General features: G+C 31.9%; 1 protein-coding gene across 2 annotated transcripts in view; it reads left to right on the plus strand.

Moving 5' to 3' along the window:
* The window catches only part of LOC148281767 (fibronectin type III domain-containing protein 4), a 340,574-nt gene extending 318,037 nt beyond the window's left edge, over positions 1–22,537 (plus strand). For both annotated transcript variants that reach the window (XM_088226139.1, XM_088226140.1), the window contains exons 8-9: positions 2,200–2,399; positions 21,091–22,537. In XM_088226139.1, coding sequence (XP_088082265.1) covers positions 2,200–2,399; positions 21,091–21,265 — 375 coding nt within the window. In that variant the 3' untranslated portion in view covers positions 21,266–22,537. The remainder of the gene's footprint in view (positions 1–2,199; positions 2,400–21,090) is intronic.
* Positions 22,538–24,025: the final 1,488 nt, after the last annotated feature.

A 24,025-nucleotide genomic window follows, 5' to 3' on the forward strand; every position in this document is an offset into this window, starting at 1 on the left:
ATTGTTTTTTTTTTAATAAATTGTTTATTATTGGAACTAGAACCATCCAAAAACCTATAAAAGTGCCTAGTTAAATCTGCTGTCTTCGGGCACACGGTACACAAATATGTTAAATATTTTTGAAAAACGCCACAAACAATAAAGATAAACAAAATCTGATTCTTTGTCTAAAAAAAATTGCGAAATTGGTTAAGATTTGAAGTGCGGAAAACGAGACAGCGGAACGTCGAATTTGTCTTTTTTGACTAAGCGCCTTTTAAGGTACGCCATGCAATTGTATTTTTCACTCAGTATCGGGGATGCATTTGCAAAACAGTGAAAATAATGTTCAAATACCGATTTATCAAAATTCACTGTCCCGCATATTCTATTAATTTGTGTAATCCGAAACACAAAAAGAATAATGCATATATGTACATAACTAATTTTAGCTAAATACAATAATTGATATGAAAACATTCGATTGTGTTCATTTAACATATATACGAGTGTACTCAAAACTAGCAATAGCAAAGCATTGTCGGATTCAGTTCGTCCTCAATAAAGTGCACCCCTGATAGAAGAGCAAAGTTTGACATTTGCAAAAACTATTCTGTATTTTAAAAATATTTATTTTATATTTTGAAATCTAATCATAAACAAGTACCTAGGTACCTATTGATCGATAAAAAGTATTTTTTCTATTTCAGTTTTGCATGCTTTCACGACACAATCTGGCGTTTTTCTTTTCATTTCTTTTGGTTCCGAATGTCAAGCTCACGTCGAAACCCAACTGGGGATTAAGAACTGACTAAATTCGCGTTTGGCATTAGTTGAGTGTCATAATTTTAGAGGGTTCAGGGTTAAACGCCGTCTGATTTTTCTTTATAAACACGTATTCCCGTATTTTTCCTTGGGTTATGGCACTAGAGCAATGATTTTTGTATGATTTTGATTTGAGCACGATGAGAACTGTAAGCCAATCAAATGAAGAGATAAAACTAAAACAAACTAATATTACGAATATGTAAATAGCTTAAAAAGGGTGAAAATAAATAACCTGAGTCCTTATTTCTCTATAAATGTAATTAAATATATAATATATCAATAAATTGGGATATCAAAAAACCGTGTGCTGAACCAGCTAATAGCAGGCAAGCCAACGTGTGGGCAAGCAACGTCTGTAGGGTCTACTAGTGCGTTATAGATATATTGAAATAAAGATAAAATACTACATAAACGTGGGTAGTTAAATAAATGTTTTTAAAAAAATATAACAGTTTTAGGCAAAACATTGAATTCTGTAGCAGGTATTATTCAAGAGAAGGCAACGGCAAACCACTATGGTCATCTTTTCCCAGGAATCACTACGGCGAGTACATCAATAAGCAGTCGTCCTGGCTGCAAAATGTACAATTAGCGCAGAACAGATACATATGCTTTCGCTGCAGTGATCGCCAACGTCGGGGGGACCCGGCAAGGCACTAGAAGAAGAAGAAGATAAATAAAATACAAAAAGTCAAAGTGATTTTTACAACATACGAATATTTTGATTTTTTATCCGCAAATAAACACACGTAGATGTTTGGATTTTGCGAAATTGATCAACATTGTTATCAGCGGGCGATTAAATATCGCAAATGTATTTCTTTTTAAGAACCCAATTCTAAATAAATCGTTTTTTAATTAATCAAAAAACGAATTACTTCAATGAAATACAATTTTATACATCTTAAATAAATATATACAAATATGGAATATTTTTATTTTTCCCGTTACGTATAAAAAAAGGAGAGGAGGAGAGGAATTCTCGTGCACCTACTGTAATGAAAAGTGACGTCCTACAGTGATTTCCCTCATATTTTTGCTAAATAAATATTCTTTAAATTACAAAATATACAGTGTTTTAATGAGTGCCGTACAAAAAAGAATTATGAATATAGTTTTAAACTGCTTTCTTAAATATTATGTATTCCTGACGTTACTTTTTATTTTCTTTCTTTATCGCCATCCCCCTGTCCACACCTGATGGTGTATAGGACACTGCATTGGTACACTAAATTCAGCGTATATCGATCATCTGTTACATGAAGGAAAGGTGATTAACCTTACGCTTTAGCTGCTAGTCCAGGGACGTAAAATATTGTAATGTAGAACTAACTTTTTGTAATGATTTTGTCCAGTTGTTGTTTTTAATTTTCAAATGTTTTTTCTTTCCAGCACTTCCATTGGTCCACGCACCACATGACGAGCATAGACTGCGAGGAGCACAGCCCATTGGCCCACCACCACCGCCGATCTCGCCCTCGGGTGAACTCGGCCATCTTCGTGTCCAATGATTCCTCGGGCTTCGCCGGCTTCGACGCCGGAGACTTTCTGCGCCGCTACGGCTCCCAGTCCAAGCTGTGCCGGAAAGCGAGGTCAGGTCGGGTTTCAAATATTGAAATCTGTGTTCTAGAATATGTTCTTTTAATTGTTTTTGTGTGTTGCTTTGTATAATGAATATTTGGTGTGTCTAAATCAGCCATTTTGCAGGAAACAAAACCTTTTTTTTTATGCACGTAACTTAGTGTACGAGGAACAGTCAAAAACTGCTTTCGATTTTAGTCAAATGTTTAATTTGGTGCCATTCATCAAACCTTCTTATACAATTTACTGCTGTAATAACTTTCTGCGCCAACAGGTGACAGCACTGCAGTCGCTTGCAAAACGGCTTACATCGATGTTCGTAGTATACAGCGGTCTATGATTGAATTATTGTGAAGTGAAACACCCATTCGCAACCAAACAACCCTAAAAAAGCTCAAAGCACGTCTTCAGTAAGTTCACCCAACAAAAGCCATTATAAATATTCTTCTTTTGCATGACAATGCAAGACCATATACCAGTCGTCGCACCACTGGAGAGATTGTGAAAATTAGACGGGTAGTCTTGCCTCATCCTTCATACAGTCCTGACCTGGCGCCATCCGATTTCCATCTGTCCGGCCCGCTAAAAGAAACTCATCGTGGGCTTCACTTTGAAGATGAGGAGGCCGTGAAAACGTCCGTGCATCAATGTTTTAGGAAGCAGGACCATGCTTTTGACCACAATGTAATACATGCACTTGTTAAAAAATGGATCAAAACTGTGGAAATTGACGGATATATTGAAAAGCCACAAATTAATCGTCAATAGTGTGGTTTCAATCAATGTAGTTACATTAAAATTAAAAAGAGAAAAAAAATTGGAGGCACTGGCTTTAGACTGATCCTCGTATATCAATAAATATTAATAATATCCATTTTCTTTCTGGATTTTGCTCATTTGACTGCTAAAATATGAAAAGAGCAATATGGCATCATAATTTCTGCAGTGTTCTTCTCGATATTTTACTCAATTTTTTTCAAAGAATACTAAAGTTTGTGGTATATCTCACTCAATGTATTTTTGGGGATGGGGTATGTAAATATATTTGTACGATTTATGCCGATTAAAAAGCAGGGGATCTCCTACCCAGCTGGAAGTGACAGAAGAGAACGGTGTTATGTTTTGACGGGAGCTTATTACATACTGAATAAATAGAGTACCGGAGAGAGTAACTGCGTAGAAGTTTTTTGTTGAGCTACTGAACACTGAACTGGACTACATGTTTGTACTGTCTGAGGCTGTCCAAACTACATAAAACTATTGTAACTGTATATAACTGTAACTTAAGTTGGCCTTTTGATCCACATGTTGCGGCAGGTTGACTGTATTATTGGACCGTGTAACAAAAGGTTTTACTGATTATATATTATCTACTTTACTTCCTCGTGAAAACTTGATTTCGTGAACTACTTCCTTGGCAGTAAACGATTTTATCGATATGGCTGATATCCACGCATGTCAGCAATAATTTGTTATCAGTAATTTAGGTGTTTTGGAAACCAATAGTTCACACACAGGAAATGTGTGGTTTTGTTTCTGCATTTTTCTTAATACGATAGTAGGTCAGCTGACAGTGGGCATTGATTTTAAGGTGAACTTGAAGTCCCCACATACGGAATAGAACCAGAACCTTGGTTAATTGTGTTTGTATCAATTGATACTTCAAGGAAAAAAACCTAAAAATATTTGAGTGTTTTTAATTATTCTGCCTTGTGGTCTTGTGGTAAGGACATGTCAAAGGTTCGGAGTTCGATTCCCGCTAGTTTGATATGTAATATTCATTCAAACAGGTCCGTTTTTACCTTTCTTTTTAATTTTCTTGCAGTTATTAAACTTAGTTAGCTAAAAAAGAAAGGCTTGTTTCAGGTGTTTGCTAAGAAAACGATACAATACTATAACAATAGACGTTTAAATCTACAAAAGAAATAAAATGTCTAAAAGTTCAGTATAAAACGTTTGTTGAGTCTTTTTTAATTTATTGTGTTTTGAATTCACGTACATAAATAATTATTACGGCTATAAAAAAACTATTTTTGAATCATCTCCGATTCCGACAATTTTCTTCATTATTATGTTGGTATACATGCCCCTGAAGTATGCTAAAATTTTCAGCTGTATTTATTGTTTACTTTGTCTGTGGCAGTCGCTAAGGTTAGACGTGTTCGACCTGCTCGGCGATTTTCGTCTTGACGATCCAGAATGCCTCCACTGGGACGATTGAGCCTTAGTTTTGGCGTCATATCTACAAACCCATGTTTCGTCACCTGTTATAACACGTCTCAGCAATTCTGCATCGTCGTTGACTTCATTTAGTGACACCTGAGCAACTTCCGTTTGCCGCCGTTTTTGTTCGAAATTTAAAAAAATTGGATGATAGAACAACTCTGCTACTTTTGTCATAAGAACTTTCACGTGAAGCAAAAACACGTTAAACTTTATTGTACTTTTCCAACTTCTTACTTGTAAAATTTATCACGAATATAAACAATACTGATGATCGTAAAACTTAAAAGGTCCGTTGAATTCCCAAAAGATTACAATTTATTTTGTCCTAGTTTAGATAAAAATATACGATCTTTCGTCTTTGTACTTACATATACTCGTATCACATATTCATAGTTTTTCGCGACGTTGAGCGTCGCGTCGTGGTAAGTTAAAATGTCGGGAAACTATCGGCATGATATGCTAACAAATAATTGTTTAATATTCTTTTAAATATTATCGCGAACAAATTAAAATATCAGTTCACATTGTTTATCAAAAAGGATATTATATTACACCTGAGGACCTGAGATGGAGAACATTTAGAAGGTAATAGGGAAATCTGAGCATTTATTATGGCTAATGATCTATCGCTATCTAATTTAATTACTTTACACTGCGTAACATTTTAGTGAATAGTTTCTACTTACGTTTTTATTTTTTCACCGGCTGGAAAGCCCAAATAGCTGGCTCATAAATCGAAATATTTGGATAATTCATACAAATGTTTTTTTTTAAATGTAATTGAAACACTAAAAATATTTACACAATAGTCTTAAAATTAAAGTCCTACTGAATTCGTCAGCAGGTTCTTATAAATTGCTTCGATTATTCATTCTGAACCTACATTTATGATAATTTTACTTGAAAAACATGACATATTGTACCATATTTTTTTACATTATCTAAAATTAAAAAACTCTAATTAATGCCAAAAACATTTTTCCATTAGCCATAATTTGAGCATGCGTCTCACTTCTGTAGTTAACTCAGTATTTTTAATATTGTCTGGTAACATAATAAATATTTTATGTATACTGTATTGCAGTGTCCTTTTGCCATATTTATTACAATATCTCGAAACAGCTAGCCCTTCCATACTAGTAAACCTGGTGTTATAATCGTGTACCAACCTGTGTTTATATTCAGAGTGCGATGCATGCTGACAAATTATGTAAGTTGTTCCAAAGTACAGCCCTAACTGCTAATTTATTTACAGATTTATAAATCAATGATAATGAAATATTGTGTATCTGGTGGCATACATTTTTATGTAGCAATAATTTGATCATAGAATTTTGCAAATTTTGTATAAAATAATATAAGTTTCACTTTATAACACTCAGGAAGTTATAGCGTATTGTATAATTGATTCAGAGAGATAAATAATTAATTCGTAGTGTAATTAAAATTAGATTAAGTTTTGCTTTAAAACAACTGAATATTTTAACTGTCATTTATAACTAGAATCCGTCTCCATCAATAATCTGGTTAGTTTTATTTTCTAGGCGAGTAAAATATGAATATTTCATTACAACTATGATTTTTTTCGTTTGATTTGATATTTTATCGATTATGTTCGTACTTTATCCATTATTATGAGCTCTGTTTTATTTGTTTTATGTTCATTAAAAAAATATTACCCATCAGATAATGAAATATCGATAAATAACTTATGTATCATAGAATTTGAATGGGGTTGTGGTACCGTGGCTAGTGTTGCGGACTCACGGGTCAGAGGTCCGAGGTTCGAAAACCACTCTACCCCAACCTGATTTCCATTTTCTAATTGTGAGTTATTAACAACTCGCTGAAAATGGTAACCAAAATTAAAATATTTGGTAAATTAAAGTTACGCCGATAATTATTTTTCCTTAAAAAAAAAAATGTCGAATGTTCATTGAAAATGGAATGTTTTAAGGGATTATAAATAATAATTGTGCGCGTAAAAAATATGTTGGTTTACAGTAAATATCAAAATCATTTTATTTATTGTTAAGGATAAGTCGAGAAATTTATATTTTTTAAGTTTCTGTATCTAAAGTAAATTTTATTTCTTTATGCAATGGGGGGAAATCGAGAAATATCTTTAGTTCTCTGAGTATAAAAAATGATTAAAAAAATAAAAAATAATAATAATTAGAAATTATTAATATTATTTATTGAAATGAAATATTTTGAATCAACATTATATAACAACGATTTAAAGTAAGTAATACTAATAACGTTAAAAAGTATTTTATTTTCTAGTAATGTACTTAGTTTACCAGCTGGCGTATTGACCAAAACTATTTCTAACTTTTTAATGATCAGAAGTACGTAACATCCAAGCTTGGCTTGAAATTTGTTTTTTCCAAGTGGTCTATAAATTTTTTTTTCAATAATCTTCAATGTTAATTAAGAAACGAACAAAAATGATTAAAGTTTGGGAAAAGCCGTCGCAAAATTTACATGAGTAAAATGAAGTTATATGCATCCCGAAAGTTCTAGGTGGTTTCAGATTTGGATTTCTGATTTAATATTTTTTTATTTTATAGAATTATGAAAAAAACAGAGTATATTTCAATCTCGATAATTCCTCGAGGATGGAATCTTGTACTTACCAATAAACATTGTGACGTACCTAAGTAACTTATTAAACGTAACCAAAACCATGTGAGGGTTATCCCTATACACTTCCTAGAATAAACCTTTCCGAAACTTCTGATAAAGATTATGCAGAGAAGATGATAAAACATTTATGCACGTTTTATGAGAATGTGATGCTTATATTAGCTAGAGAAGCTGCATCATTGTTTGTTAAACCTGAGGATGCTAAAGCGCTCGCCCCCTACCTAATAGCACGGTACTTTAAGAACCTGTGCCTCGATTATGAACGCTATTTTCATATGTATATATCGGAGACGGTATACTGTATCTTATCTCGGTATGTTCTACCTACTTGTTATACCGAAATCATATGATCAAAACAAGCCAATGTAATGACCGCAAACAATTAGTCCGCGTTCCTTACGTCATTAACATTTTAAATAGTTCTCATTTATATTTAAAATAGGCTTCTGTAATAAAAAGTGTTCACTTCAAAGCGATTATAAACTCCAATAAATCCCAATTCAAGCAAAAAATGCTCGCTTGAACATGAATTTTGAATGACTTTTAGAAATCACCTAGACGGTACGCTTAACGATCGTCTGTTTATATCTACCGATCGATTCGATCGTCTCGATACATACACTCGGAAAGATAGTAAAACAGATGGAAAAAATATAATAACTAAATTTATTTTTTACACTGGTAACTCCCTTACGCCTAGATACTCCTATATGTTAATAGAACAGAACCTAGCGACATGATTTTCGCATCTAGGCGTTCGTTTTATTTAAGTGACAGTTATGTCGGAATTTAATTCGACTTCAAAATTAACCTATTTTTCTCTCATATTTTTAAAAGGCTTTTAAAAAAAAAAGTGCCAACCTCAAAACGATTAAAAATTTCAATAAATCACAATTAAAGGAAAAATTGCTGGGTGGAACAAAAATTTTTACACTTTTGATGCGTAGATAAACGTATCGAGGGGTTATAGACCCATCGGTATAAACCGATGTACTTACATCAAAACTTGATGTGGGGTTATAGGAAGTGTACCTCTATAGTCGGTCGGGAGACTTTTATCTTCAACTATGACGTCATACTGATGCTATGTCATTTTAGAGCGTAGATATGTGTACCGTGACGTACGCTTTCCCTTGTTTCATATCGATGTACCTACCCAAAACTTGATGGTGGGGGGTCGGTAGTATATCTTTAAAATCGCAAAAGGAAATTTATCTTCAACTATACCGTCAAGGTATGACGTCTTTATCTTCCCGTCATAATCAAATCCCAGGGCTGCGATTATAAATGCTATCTTCATTGGTACACACCGAGACTTAACTTCTATACTATCTCTATCTACCTCGGTTTGTGATAACAACTTTTCATTTTAACGTCATATGATCGAATCAAACCAATAAATGACGCCAAAAATTTATTCCGCGTACCTTTCTAAATTAACATTTAAAACAGTTTTTATGTTTAATTTAAACAGGCTTCTGTGATAAAAAGTGATCACTTCAAAGCGATTATAAACTCAGGATCAGGAGTCAAGATTATAATGTAATCCATGAATGTATTATTTCACCTAATAAAAAAAGCAAACAAATGGATATTAACTGGGAATGAAACGCATCAGGAAACTGTCACGCGGTTCAAAATATGGGTATGTTTTGAGAATTTTTCTGGACGATGCGATGAGGTCATGGCTTTTAAACGGGAGCCTCAATTACTAAATCTGATGACAAATCCAACCAGGGCTGGTATTCCGAACGCATTTACAGCGCGCTTTAACGCATATTTAGTATGTAAAACGCCCCATACCGCACTATAATTGCGTTCGGAATACCAGCCTAGATAACCCATGACTTAGATGACCCATGACCATGATACAAATGGAACACTCCAGATCATTTACAAGATGACATTTTTCAAGACACCGATTTCAACGCGTCGTCATTTTTTCATTTTTATTCATGCGAGATTTTGGTCATATCAGTAATATACTGTATTTTCAACCAAATATGGTTGAATTAGTATTTTTAAATGAATTCTGGAATGAAGTAGAAATTTAATTTCCAAAACAAATGTATCAATCTTGTGCTATTAAATTCATATATTGAAAGGACCGATGTTTGTATTTCTTTTCTCTTTAATTAATTTATATGATTCTTGTAATAAACTTCGAGCCCCTTAAAACCGGTCATGTCTAGCGTTGTAGCCTAGCCGGTGGCAAATGATTTCGTGAATGGCGGATCACAAATCATAGTACAAATCATTGCACAGTCCGACGTGCAATTGTCTTTTAAAATGTATTTATATGATTCGTGTAATAAACTTCGAGCCCCTTAAAACCTGTCATGTTCTAGCATTGTAGCCTAGCCGGTGGCAAATAATTTCGTGAATGGCGGATCACAAATCATAGTACAAATCATTGCACAGTCCGACGTGCAATTGTCTTTTAAAATGTATTTATATGATTCGTGTAATAAACTTCGAGCCCCTTAAAACCTGTCATGTTCTAGCGTTGTAGCCTAGCCGGTGGCAAATGATTTCGTGAATGGCGGATCACAAATCATAGTACAAATCATTGCACAGTCCGACGTGCAATTGTATTTTTTGCGCAGTCTCGGCGAGGCGTTTGCGAAAGAGTGACAGAAAAACAATGTTCTAATACTTACTTACCTAAATTGTCTGACACCGCTTATCATTTTAAGCGTTAGGTGATCTATATTCCACTTAAGACTGTCTAGTATTCAGAGCCACTAATATTGCGGCAAAAATACCGTTTATAAACATTACAAAATACATGCTAAACGCGCGTACCACTACACCACGAGAAACGGATACTTTTGTTTATTCTACAACTAACCGGTAATGAATTTATTACAAATTCCGAGAGTAAAAGCAATTAACGAAGCTTCTGAAATCTTCCTTTCAATTTTCCTATTATTTTTGCCAAATTTCATAATAATCATTCATTATTATCGCTTAGTTATTAAGTTATTGATACCATTTTATTTAATTAGAAATCGATATTATACTCGTGCTTCTAAAAGTTTTAATTACGAAAAAGAATATTAATAAATTTATAACTATTAATTGATATTAGCGTCCGACCTGAAAACATTATCAATAAAAATACCTATCTCTTTTACTTTTTGTAATATAAAATTTACCGATTTTAAAACATAGATAATAATATAGGTGCAAAGGTTTTTACGGTCGCTGTTATCAATTTGTTTCTTTTTTGGGGGATACCGTGTCGTGACGCGAGAGAGAGGCGCAAAAGTTAATTCCTCGATAGCTTAGAGAGCGTATGAACAGATCCAAGATGGTCCAACAAGGTCAGCCAACACACACGTTTTTAAGAACGTTTACTGCCACTTAATATACAATGGAAATCGACTTACCTGTGTTGAAGTGTTCCCCCTTGCTTCACCAGATATTATTGCGGGAATGATGTGAATGTTAGGTTATTTCTTATTCTGCTTTGTGGCACAACTTTGTGCATCAGTCTTTTTGGGATATTGGATGCGGTGATGATAATAATGCTGACACTTTAGCGGTAACTTTATATGGCAAGATAGCGGTAGGAATATTATTTGTTTTTGTTAGTTTATAGTGCGGATCACAGAAGACATCATTTGTTTGAAGAAAAAATACAGCTGTCAGTTTTATTTAAAAATGGAATCTGTGAATTGTTGCAATGCGGTAGGTACTGCCAGGCTGCTCAGGTTCCTACTTCTCAAGAAAAAGCCGACAACCAAAACATATACCGTCTACTTTTCTCACTGTTCAATTATTTTAAAAAATTAAGGTTTTGGATATAAAATTGCTATATAAAAAGAATTTTTTGCTTCAAATACACAAAGATAAAATAAATAGTAGTATTTCTAGGTCTCAAAACGTAAGTACGCGACCTAGAACAGGTGGTAATATCTTAATTACTTAATTAAAAACAACCACTGCACAACATCATTATACTTACAGAGGAATATTTTTCTTTAATGAAATGAACAAAGATAATAAAAAGTACAGTCAGGAATACAATATATTTAAAAAAGAAGTAAAAAATTACATTTACAATTCTTCTTTATGTAACACTGATTGAAAACATTGTTTATATCTTTTTTGTAATTTATTTATGTTTTTCTAAAAATATTATTGATTAAAATAAAATAATCTATTGTAAGACGTCACTCCCCATTATTTACACAAGAATCGTTTATTTCTTTTACGTAATGGGAAATGTTCATGTAAATATATGTATTTGATTAATGTAAAAAATTGTATTTAGTTGTAATATTGTATTTTTATTTCATTTAAATGGCAGTAAACATTCACGCGTAACCACCGTGTGTTGGATTTGTTCCGACATTTCGACGTTCTGAGTGACCCTCAGTTTACCCTGAAGATGGCTCCTGCAATGGTAGCCGAAACGTCGGAACAAATCCGACACACATGGTGTCACCCAAAAAAGAAACAAATCAATAGATAATATAATATATAATATGCATATTATTTGGATACCAAATATTGCTGTAACTAGGAGCATAAAATTAAGAATGTAAAATAATGCCTCGTTGCGGGTTGTGCTCCGTGAGTGTTGCGTAAAATAAAAATGAAACATATAATATTGTGAACGCTAAGCGGTGTCGAAAATGGTAACTTAACCAGCCAATTTTACAGCTCTGGAATGATCGCTATTCAGCAGAACCCACAGGAAAGATAACAAAAATGTTTTTTCCATCTATTTACCATGCTTTTGAACTCAGGTAACTGCAGCGTGAAGGATACGAAACTTACACAAATCCTGACAGGACATGGCGGATTTGTGATCAGATACAGATTCAAGATATCTGAGATCAACACTTGCCCATGCGATGATGTTACTCTCCTAGATGTCTCCCATCTATTGATGCATTACCCCTTTTTTAATCTGCAGAGAATGCAACTGGAGGCGCGATGCAGAAGTCTAAATGAAAATTTACACGATGTTCATGTAGTAATTAGTCATAAGGACTTGTCAAAAGAGGTAACATTATACATGATAGATATAGTAAAGGCAATAAAAGGTATCAATGATAGCAGGACACTAAATGCCGAACACTCTTCAAGTGGATCGGAAGATCTGTTGACGAATTACAACAGTCCGCCTTCTCTTGACGAGTTTTCTGTGGTTTCCTCGTCACTAGAGCGAATGCAAAGAGGCTCCTAAAACAGGCCACAGCTGAAACCTCCCATCCGATCCTTACATGATACATCAACTAAATAACTAAACAAAGTTTTTCATTGAAGTAAAGTTGATAGAATATTTTTTTTTTTTAAGTTAACAAATAAATAACTATCCCTTTGAAGTAAATATAAACCTTGTTCATAACAAGCCAGGTGAAAGAATAATACAACTCACATATTAAAATTTTTTAAAAAAAAGCCAATTCCGAAAAACCCATTTTTTTCAAACTGTTTGGTTAGAAAAAAAAATCTTGCGACCATAAGGAATTGGGTTTTTCTGTAGGGCTTTTCCGTCTTTTAACTGTTTGGTTTCAATTTCGTGGCGCCGAAGATTCGGCGATGCCCTCTCTAGTGTCTGCTACGAACTACACTCCTACGCACAGGTCACATTGCCTGAGATTGACGGCGCGGACGCTAGAGTCGTACTTGAAGGTACTGGTTGTTTAACTTAAGCTGTCGTGTTCGAAAAACTCACACAAACACATTTAAAATCTACAGGATGTTGAATTAAAAAAAGGTTTTATTACATTTTAACAAATGTGCTATCTTTATTGTTTATTAATAAGTGTGTATACATATTTTCTCCAATAAAATTTTTACTGTGCATTTTAGTTACACTGTCTTAATTATTAGTAGAATGATCACTAAATATTGAATAAAAAACATGTTTGCTTAAAAACCAACAAATATATGACATTTCCCTTAAGTGATTGTTTGTTTTTTTTCGCTCTAATCCAAAAGAGGTTTTCAAAAACATTTGATATTTAACATTTTATTTCATCAAGATTTTTAAAATCAGTATTCTGTATACTAAAAATGTTTTTGTGTAAGTTTTGCGAAAGCGCCAGCACTAGATAATCGACCTATACATGCTTTGATTAAATGAAAATTTATATTTATTAACCAGCGTTTCTTATCCATAGCTAAATACAGATACAAATTATTAATACAGATACATATTATATTTTTAATACAGATACATATTATTTTATTTTTAATACAGATACATATTATTATATTTTTACTATTAAGAATCGCAGCGAAATTCAGACGAACGCAGAAGTATCCTGTGTATATATGTATTTTATTACCATATCGTTAGCAACTAAAAAAGCAATAGTTATCTATGTCAAGCTCATAAGAGCGTCTGAGAGACAGAGATTATTTTCATAATGCGTATTCCGTGCGATGTCGTACCATGAGCTTATTCACAGATACTACGCAATGTGTTTGTGTAAGTATTGCGAACGCGCCAGCTTTAAAAAATCCACAGTAGTGTTGCTGGTGTTATGCAAAGTGGCGTTTCTCAGCCCTAGCAACATTTCGAAGCCCCTTGACCGTTACATATAAATTATAAATTTAACAACATAAATTTCAGTGAACCTTTCAAACTAATATTTCACGTCCTTTTATCCCAAAAATCGAACCCTGGACCCCGAGAATTTTCCCTGAGAGAAGTCAGGTCGGAAACTCTCGCCCAGGGTTCTATTTTTTTTAAAACAATTGTATCGTTGATCCACCTTGACACAAAATGAGGCTTTTCAAAAGATACCTAAATATTTACACGCTCGCGACTTTGTAAACATAAGAATATAAATTATTATAAAAAAGGATTTTCTGTTCATAAAATACACAATGACCCGGTGAACATATATTATTAAGGAAGTTAAGGCTATGCTTTACGTATTCCATTGTTTGGGAAGGTTCCGCGTAAACTTTTTATGTTAAACGTAAGTATGAATCTTCGGTAATTCTGGCACTAAAAGGCTCGAAATGTATACGGTCACGCGATATACATATTTGTATAATGCAACGTAAAAAACACAAAACAAGTTTGTATTTAAATACTATTATCTAGGTAGAAGCATATTTCTTTTGTGAATATAAACGAGAATTTAATACACCGCTGTACAAATGTAAATAAATATGTATTATTGTAAAATATAACTCGTATGAACATTATCGACTACGTCAGGTACCAGTCCAGGAACATGAAATACTGCAGTGTAGAAGCACCATTAAATGCAACTTTTCATATCGACCTTTTAAGGAATCGAACCCGGGACCCTAAGCATGGTATGCAAACGCACCAACCACGTATCTCCACTCGATTTCCTTGTTTGAACGTTTTATCTAAGAGCAGCCATAAAGTCGAAAGCTCTCGACCAGGATTCTGGTTCTATTTCACACACAGAACCGTATTCTTAATCCGCCTGGACACGCATTGTTAATAAAAACCTGACTGTATAATGTAAAACGAATATCATTCAATTTTGTAAAAAGTTTGAGTATTTGAATAAAGGAAAGGAGCACGAAAATGGACCTACCTTTAATGCAATGAGGGTGTTTTTTCAATATTGGTGCACTGAATGATGGAAGGTCACTATTTAACGATTTATTATAACGTTCATAACAACGCGCGACTATTCCAAGAATTCTTTTCAATGTGTTTTTAAGTAAAAATTGCGTTTTTTTTTTCTAAATTCAATTGTTCTATTTTTATGAATCTTTTATCTTGATGATTAGGTAGGTGCTATAAGGATCGGTGAAGGGACGGGTGGAAACAAAGGTAATTAATGCAATTTTATTCTAAAAACGCGTATTCAGAAAAACTTGAGATAATTTAAACCATATGTTTCAAGTCTGATGCTGAAAATATTATTCACTCAACAGATCGGCAAAATTGTTCTTGTGTGAATGATTTCATAGCATTATTTTTCTACCCCTTTCAGTTTTCTGTATGAAGGGTACAGGATATAAACGATGAATGTCAAAAAAATGAGTTTTACGATTTTAAGTTTTCAAACCTCTTGGACCTTTAAATAAACTTACGTATCAATAAAATATATAAGTTTATTTAAAGGTGAGATAGACTGCTTAATGTTATAGCCTTTACTGTTTTATATAATCTAAAATAGTTTTCATTCATATACATATTTTTTTTAATGTTTATTGAATTTTTTTCTCTTATAATTACATAGGTTAACAGTACATGTGAATAATAATAGAACAATATATTTTTTTAAGTCCCACATAGGCCTAGCCTGTGCTGGTTTAATCAGTTCAACGTGGCAGCACGAATTTATGAATAGAATTATATATTCATGCTGATTCATACATGCACACACACATGTCCATACACAACATATTTGTTTAAATACACCCATACTTGGATACACAAATATACGCATTCACAGATATAAAAAATACACAATACAAATACTTTAGTACAAAAAACAAATGGTGACATATTTTGCTAGCAATTTAGCTAAAAAAATCAAAAACATATCTTTACATGATCCATTGTTTAGCAATTTTTTTTAAGGTGTGATCGGGTTAACCTTAATAATCTCTTAATTTTTAATATTTAACTATCTGTGACCCGCTATTCCCTGTCTGCTTTTTTTTCTTGTTCAATTATTTTAGAAAGTAGAGCCTTTATGCCAAATTTTATTAAACATAAATATGAACTGATGTTAACTGACATCATGTTAAATGCCGTCAGATGCCATTTATCTAGTTATTTATTCTTTTACAATGTATGTATTTTTTTTTTTAACTTTTTGAATAATTTTATATAACTTAAAGCATAATAAAGGCGGCCTCCGTGGTGTAGTGGTCAAGACGCTTGACTCACAGACGGAAGGTTTCGGGTTCGATTCCCGGTGAGAACACAAATATTAAAAAATATGATTTTTCTCAAGCCTGGGTGTTCTGTGATGTAATTCACCGCTGTAATTGGGCCTCCTGGCCTGTTGTGGTGCAAAAAAAAAAAAAAAAACGTTATTCATAACTGCATATTTAACACTAAACTTTCAAATAAAAACACTGAAAACAATTTTCTGGCCTGATCCACGTGATCCTGAATCCGTGCGCAACTTACCTTCTTATCCCTTTTTTATTAATAATTTTAAGATTGTACATACTAATTATTTATTTATTTATTTACATATATGTGGTATAAAGAGTGCTTAAAAATAAAAATATTTTTAAAAAATCGAGTAAGAAATATTAATATACTCGTACTGTACACATTATTAATTACTTGAAATACATATATACATTTTAAAGAAATTATACAATAACAAAATACATTCATTAATCAAATTATAACTATTCCAACCCAATCTTCTGAAGATGATTTGCTCTTTTTGATAAAAATATGTTGGTCACTTTATTTTTTAAGTTAGGCAGAGATAAACTAAATATATCAAAATGTGATGCATATTCATTCCCGGTATTCTGTAATCTAACAATAGGTGAGTTATATTGAGCTACCGTTCGAGAATTTTGTCAATAAAATATTGTAGATGTTCTGCTTAATCTAGGTGGTACATAGAATGAAATCAATTTCAGTAGATCAGGGGTATCAAACATTGGTTTTATTATTTTACATAAAGTCGTAAGATCGTAATTATCCTTGTGGACAGTGGAAATACATAGGTAGGTAGCAGTAAACTTTAATGTAGAAGTAAACGGAAAATTGTTTTTACTTTTAATTGGTTTTGCAGCACCAGTTTATCATTATGAGTTTCAAACACAAAAATTGACATCCATCATTTATATCCTGCACCCTTCGTTTAGTATCCCTCAGTCAGATTCAGGTATTTTTTTCTTAAGCCTGTCGAGTTATAAAAAATATCTGAAATCATTTTCTTGGAGTCTTTCAAAGGTAGAAATGTGTAAAGAAATATTTCTTAAGAATGTTTTGTACGTAAGTCTTGAATTTAACTTTTACCTGTGTCCTAAATCCTATGGAATATAAATTCTTGACAAAAATCGTCACACGACTCACTTTTTGTTCTATTTACCGACAGTCATAAAAATTAAAAGCAGGATAATTATCCCGTCACTTACGTAATTGAAAGTTAGAACGTAAATTTCAACACAATAGATATATTTGATTGTAGTAAATCAACATTCAAAATGAGAGTTCTAACGCATTTAAAGACCTCGTTCTAAAAACATCAAAAGTCCAATTTTTTTCCAAAATTATATTAGATTTTGGATTTTTTCATTCCTTGTCTATGCGTCCGTACAATTGTTCTTTCCAAACATTTCTTGGCAATGTATCCTAAAGGATACATATGTTTTTTTGTTCTCATGAGCTAAAACACTAGTAAAACAGCATTCAGTTAGCTCTTGAGCTGTGGTAAAAAAAAAAATCCTTTACTCGCGGTGATGTAACATCATGTTACCTCAAGCAAAAGAGGTATATTATTCTTAAGTTCAGACATTTGAAATAAAAACATAGAGACATACCGTTAAATAATTCCTTTTTCACAATTTGTGAAAATTAAATTTTCTTAGGCCTGTTATAGCAAAATCAATTAAAAATAAAATATAAATACGCCGGTAACTAACGTGCACTCCCGCTTACTGCCAATAACTGACTGATAGAACGAATTTCTTACTTTGTTTGTGTCTCTTTCACACAAACACCGGCCACAGAACAGCGTCTCTGTCTTCCTTGTTTTAAGTTCTATACTCGTGCTTTTTCTTGTACAATAAAACATATTTGGATCACTTTCATTCGAATAATTTTATTATTCTTCGCATAGTAAGAATAAATATTTTTTGTATTCAAATCCAGCAAATTTATACAAATCATTTTTTCTCAATCCAATGAGAAAATATTCATTTGAAGATTGCAAAAAATACAACTTGATTTTTTTTTAAATCAATTAGGTAAATCAAGTCTTTTATCCCATGTAGACTCGTGTTACACCCCAGCCATACAAGAGTTAAAACTGCTTAACCATATTTTCATTCCAAACTGTTCATTCACAATTATTTATAAAAAACTTTGATTAACACAAAAAAAATATTTTTGTTTGAGATTCCGAAGCCCTTTCAACCATTAAATGTGATAAAAATATTTTTTTGCTATGCCATTATAAGGGTTTTTTTTATTAAAAAAAATAAATATTTCCATTCTTATAATATACCCAAATATTTCAATTTTGGAGGCCATTTTCAATGAATTGTAAAAAACTCACTATCAGGTTTTGTTTCCTCATTTCATTATAGTTTTGAAATGTATTTTTGAGAATTACTTTATTTTATGTTTACATAAACAAAAATGCTTTTTTTAAAAAATCTAATTTGAATTTCTGTCGTTGTATCTAAGGAATGAAGAAAGCTCAATAAGTGTATGTGAATAAATTATGTATGAATCAACGAATATTTCAATATTTAATTTAATTTAGTGTGTCATCGAAGCGATTGTACATTTAAATATTAAGATTTCTCAAAGGAACGGATGTAACTCGGGAAATTAAACTCCGAGACTTTAATGGAAAATTAAATCTGTCTTTCCAATGTAAATACTGCTTGACGAAATATTTATGATTGAATGGATTAATTATTCAGAATTCATTCAAAGACAGACTGTATTATTTTATTTATAATAGAACACCTAAAGGACGACCAATGCAAAAGAAGATAAATATATGAAACTAAAATAAATAAATATAAATTAACCCCAATGAAATAAAAAGTATTAAAAATCAATAAATAAATTTTAAGTAAATCTAAAGAAGTTTTTTGAACACGTGTAAAAACTACATTTAATTTTTATTAATATGAATGTATTATTGTTTTATGTTTTTTCTTTATATATCCTATGTTTTTTTTTTCTCATGTACTCGTTTTTAAAATTCTTATAAATAAACAACTACAACAGTGTAAGTCACTCTCCAAGCACAAGAGTTAGTCTCTTTTGTGTAAAAATTGATATGTACAGAATTTTAAAAAAACATTTACCTTTTATGAAATTTATTAATATATTTATTTTTTTTAATTTAAAAATAAATTAAACACCTCTATTATTTACATATAGAATACGCTTCTCCTATTTGGTATCCATACTACAGGACTCATATTGACCATATCGAGTCTGTCCTGTTGGACGGTGTTCCGTTTTCTAAGAAAAGTGGCATGGTTGCTCGGATTACAAAGGGGTAATTATTTTTATTTTGAAATAGAGCAATCTCTTAATCTGTCTTCATTGGAGAGACGTAGAACTGAGATGGACCTTATATGCATTTTCAAAATACTTAATGCTTTAAGTGATGTCCCATCTTTGCTACAATCAATTTCTTTTCATGTTCCCAACCGTGTCACCAGAAGTCAAAATCTGCTATTTATAAAATCTTCTAAGAGCAACTTTGGTTTCTATGCCCCAATGTCCAGAATGTGTAGATTAGTCAATTCATCACACGACTTGGAATTTTTTGGGATAGATCTTCCGGCTTTTCGTAGATCTCTTCGCGACCAAACAGTGTGGGATGAAGTTGGATTGGCATGGTTTAGCTCAAAGTTTTTGGTCTTTCGTTTTTTTTAATATATTGGATATAATTATTGTTTTGCCCTTGTTTGTCTTTGCCAAATAGTTTTATGTTCTTTTCGTTCAGTTTCTTGCATTAATGTTTCTTTATGTAACTGTTGTAATTGGCTTAGGCCGTATATATATAATAAATAAATAAATAAATATCTTAAAACTATTTATACACATCAAAAATCCTTAATTATATTAAAATAAAATAATAAATAATATGTTGATAGAACATTAAATTTATTCCTTAAATGGATTTGATTTATTTACGATTTTTGATAGAATAGTATTATTATAAAATTATTTAATTAAATTAAATTATGCTCTATGAAATTTTTCATACTGTTGAGGACATACCCGCAACGCGTAATTCACTGCAACGTCAGCTCGGACAAGGTATTAAACGTCATGCATCGGAAGAACATTCACATTTCATCTTGGCATTTCGTGTCGCCCGGCCACCAGCTCCCCGCCAGTGTTCGCTATTGGAAATTCGTTCTGTACACAATAATAGGATGTAACTAGTGTGATACTGTTTAATAAATAACTTCTATTGTAATCCATCTTTCTCATTTAACCTCAAATCAACTCACGCGCACCCGTCCTATAATATACTAAAGGAATTTGAGAGGAGTTCTAAGGACGGCTATAAGTGAATTTTGACAGTCAAATCAATTTGTTTTTTATTTCTTCTGTCATAGTTTTCTTCACCCAGATTTTGATTTATCTTATGAAATATTGTTTGTTATCAGTTATCTTAAGTTATTAAAGACGATTATCTGTTATCGATTACCCGAATAGCTTACTTGGTAGAGCATATGACTTTAATCTCGCCTTGGCATAGTTAATTAGATGGCCAACTATAAAAAAGCCGTGGGTACGATTCCCGTCAAATACAAGAAAAGAAACCGAAAAAAAGATTTTAATTTTACAAAACTATATGTTGCAATAATAGGGGTAATATCAAACGACAAAAAACTTCAATCTAATCTTGTTATTTTACCACAAATGACTTATTTTAAAAATAAGTAATATATTTTTCAAACATTCTGTTTTGTATTTACGTAAAATAACAAAAAAATTCTTTTTTGTGATGATATTTTCCTAAATCCATTATTTGTGTGTAAAAATGGATAAGGTTTTAATAATTTTTGAATAACAGGATGAACTTAATTAGTTTTTCGCGTTGATTTGAGACCGAATTGTAATAATGTATTTGAAAAAATCTAATTAAAGTTTTTATGATATTTATTTTGTTTTCCATTATGTTACAGATCAGCAGATAACATCCCACTGACAACGATGGAAGAAGGCTCTATGGAAAGGCTTTCCAAAGGGGAGGAAACCACCCCCGCTGAAGTCACCCACCACTTTGGCTTACCGATACTCTCAGTATCGGGGCCGTCACCCCCGGACGATGACTTTGAACAGATTGACGAATACCTGTAAATCAAAACATTGTGTGAAGTGAATTAAGCTCAAACATCACTGTCTATAATATCATAAATCCTTTCAATTTAATGAGTATTCCTAGGGCTTCCAATTACCGCTTAATTTTAATACCGGTTTGATTTTTTTAAACTAAGAAACCGATAAAAGTACTTAATCTAGTAGAAAAAAATACCACCACGCATTTTTCTTTTTCCGTTACTTGATTATTTTCCGTTTCATTTACTTCTCAAATAACTATCTTTAAAATACTTTATAGATACAGTCCACTAGCCAACTATTGTACTCAAGTAATTATTTTTACACCATAACAGGTCATACGGCCACAATTACTGCACAAAACACCCAGGTTTGTAAAATATACTTTTTTTAGTATGTTAGTCTCACCTGTTTATCAATTTTCCCTGATTTAAGTATTTTTTGTATTATTTATTCGGCCAAAGCCAATTACAACAGTTATATGAAGAAACAAATGCATAAGAAACTGAAACAAAAGAACATTATACTATGCATCAAAGACAAAAAAGGGCAATAAAATAACCATAAACATGTATAATCTATTTAAAAGCACGATCAACACAAGATTTCGACTTAACCCATGGTAATCTATCTTCAAGCACACTGTTTTAGTTGCAAAGAGATCTACGAAAAGCTGGAAGATCTATCTCAAAATTAATTGTTTGACACATTAACTATTCTGCACATTTTGGACATTGATATAAAATAATATATAATGTATAGGCGAATCAAAGTTAGTATGTGAACAAATTAAATTCAGTATTTTATATTTTACTTTTATGTTACTTTATGTTTGTTGTTATTAAAACAAAATAAGCAACATTCAAAAATAATTTTAAAAACTTGCAAATTAAAATAATGTTAGTTTTGAATTCAACCGGTTTGGAAGCCCTAACAATTCCTATATCATAAGTGACTGTCACTCTAGCATTAACAACTGTAATTTTATCAGTAATAACTATGTCTATATTCGTAATCACTATGACTTTATTAGTAATTACTATGACTTTATTATTAATTACTATGTCTTTACCATTTACAACTATGACTTTATTAGTTACAAGAATTGTTACTCAGCTTTTGTCGAGTTAAAATCAATTTTGTTGATTATGAGAAATATTGTACTATGGTGTTAATTTTGTACATACCTTGCTATGTAATTTTATCTTAAAACAAAGGTCAATTTTTAAATTTCACCCTGTTGCGATTTATTGATAAAAGGTTTCATTCTTTACCTAAAAAACTCGAAAAAAATTGGCTTGTCAAAAAAAAAATTGACATAAAAAGCTGTGTGTTGTGAGTAAATTTCACGTCGCGCCTCGCGCATTTCGTCGTTAGTGAGTTTGTTATTTATTTTTTTACCAAAGGCCGAATTTTTTGTTTGAAAACAGCACGGAAGATCTACAGATTATAATTTAAATATTTCTTGTAAATTTAGAATTTCTAGCAGGTTTTGTTCATGAGCTTAAATTTTTAAGCCGAAAAAATAATGTGTTAAAAACAGAACGATTGTTCTAAAAATGGCATTTAATGTGCTTTCCAAATTTTATGTCGCAATGATCTACCGTCAATTAGCTTTTTTTCAGAAGAAGGGCGACAAAAAACTGACTTGAAAATAACACGATTGATCCAAAAGTCACATTTTCCTTTTTTTTTTTAATTTCACATCACTACGACTTACCGTTTAGAAGATGATCAAATTTACTAGATAGCGCCGGGTGAATTTAAGGTAAAAATAATTCAGTTAACTAAGAAATAGTATTTCAAATGTTGAATTTAAATTCCATATCGCTTCAACTTACCTAACGTTGAAAATATCAGTTTTATACTGAAGAAGATCGAGTAAAATTTGACTTGAAAAGAGCACGGCTGATCTAGAAATGTTATTTTAAGGAATAGTTTAGACACGGTGGAAAGTGTTGGATTTGTAACCGCTGCGTTTCTTATTTACTTGTAACCGCGCGGTTTTCAACGTGTCTGAATATAGTGTATTTCAAGTATTCGCGGTTCAAACCGCGCAGTCGAGGCCACACGGTTTCCGCCGCGTCTGAACCGGGCCTAATATTTCATGTCGCCACGACTTACCGTTAAAAAGTTCGAAACTATACCAAAGCCGAGAGAAAATTGGCTCAAAAATAGCACCGTACATAGAATGACGTGTTCAAATTTCACTTCGCTGCGACTTTCCGTTTCGTAGGACTTCCTGTGACGGACAAACAAAAACTCACTGTTATTTTCAGTTTTATAATATAAAATATCTAGATTAATATTATTATTCTATTTTTAACATTTCACAATCATGAAAACTTTATTTCTCGAATATTTATTAGGCTAAAATGACTTTTAATCTACCTTTACTGTAAGTATTATAACAATTTGTAGCGATATAAATTTAAACTCATATATCATTTTTCTCTAGTAAATATATAACTCAATAGTTTAATGATTGATATATCATAGCATTATGAGTAGATAAGTATGTGCCACAGCTGGATTTTGAATCTAAAGAGATGAAATCATAGAATAATTTATATCATAATTAAATTCTTTATTTATACGCTTCAAAAAGCACTCTAGAATATTTTCTTTAATTATTACAAATACTTGAGTCATAGGTTGCAATATTTATTACACTTCTCGATGAAAGTTAAAACAGCTAACTTTTTAATAAAATCAAACTCAATTCAGATGATTCGTTTTTCTGTAAAAATAACTCCATCGAAACCGAGTTTATCTGCATAT

This window comes from Micrasema longulum, unplaced genomic scaffold (genome assembly GCF_059751315.1).
Source record: "Micrasema longulum isolate JH-2025_06_02 unplaced genomic scaffold, ASM5975131v1 h1tg000411l, whole genome shotgun sequence".
Lineage (NCBI taxonomy): Eukaryota > Metazoa > Arthropoda > Insecta > Trichoptera > Brachycentridae > Micrasema > Micrasema longulum.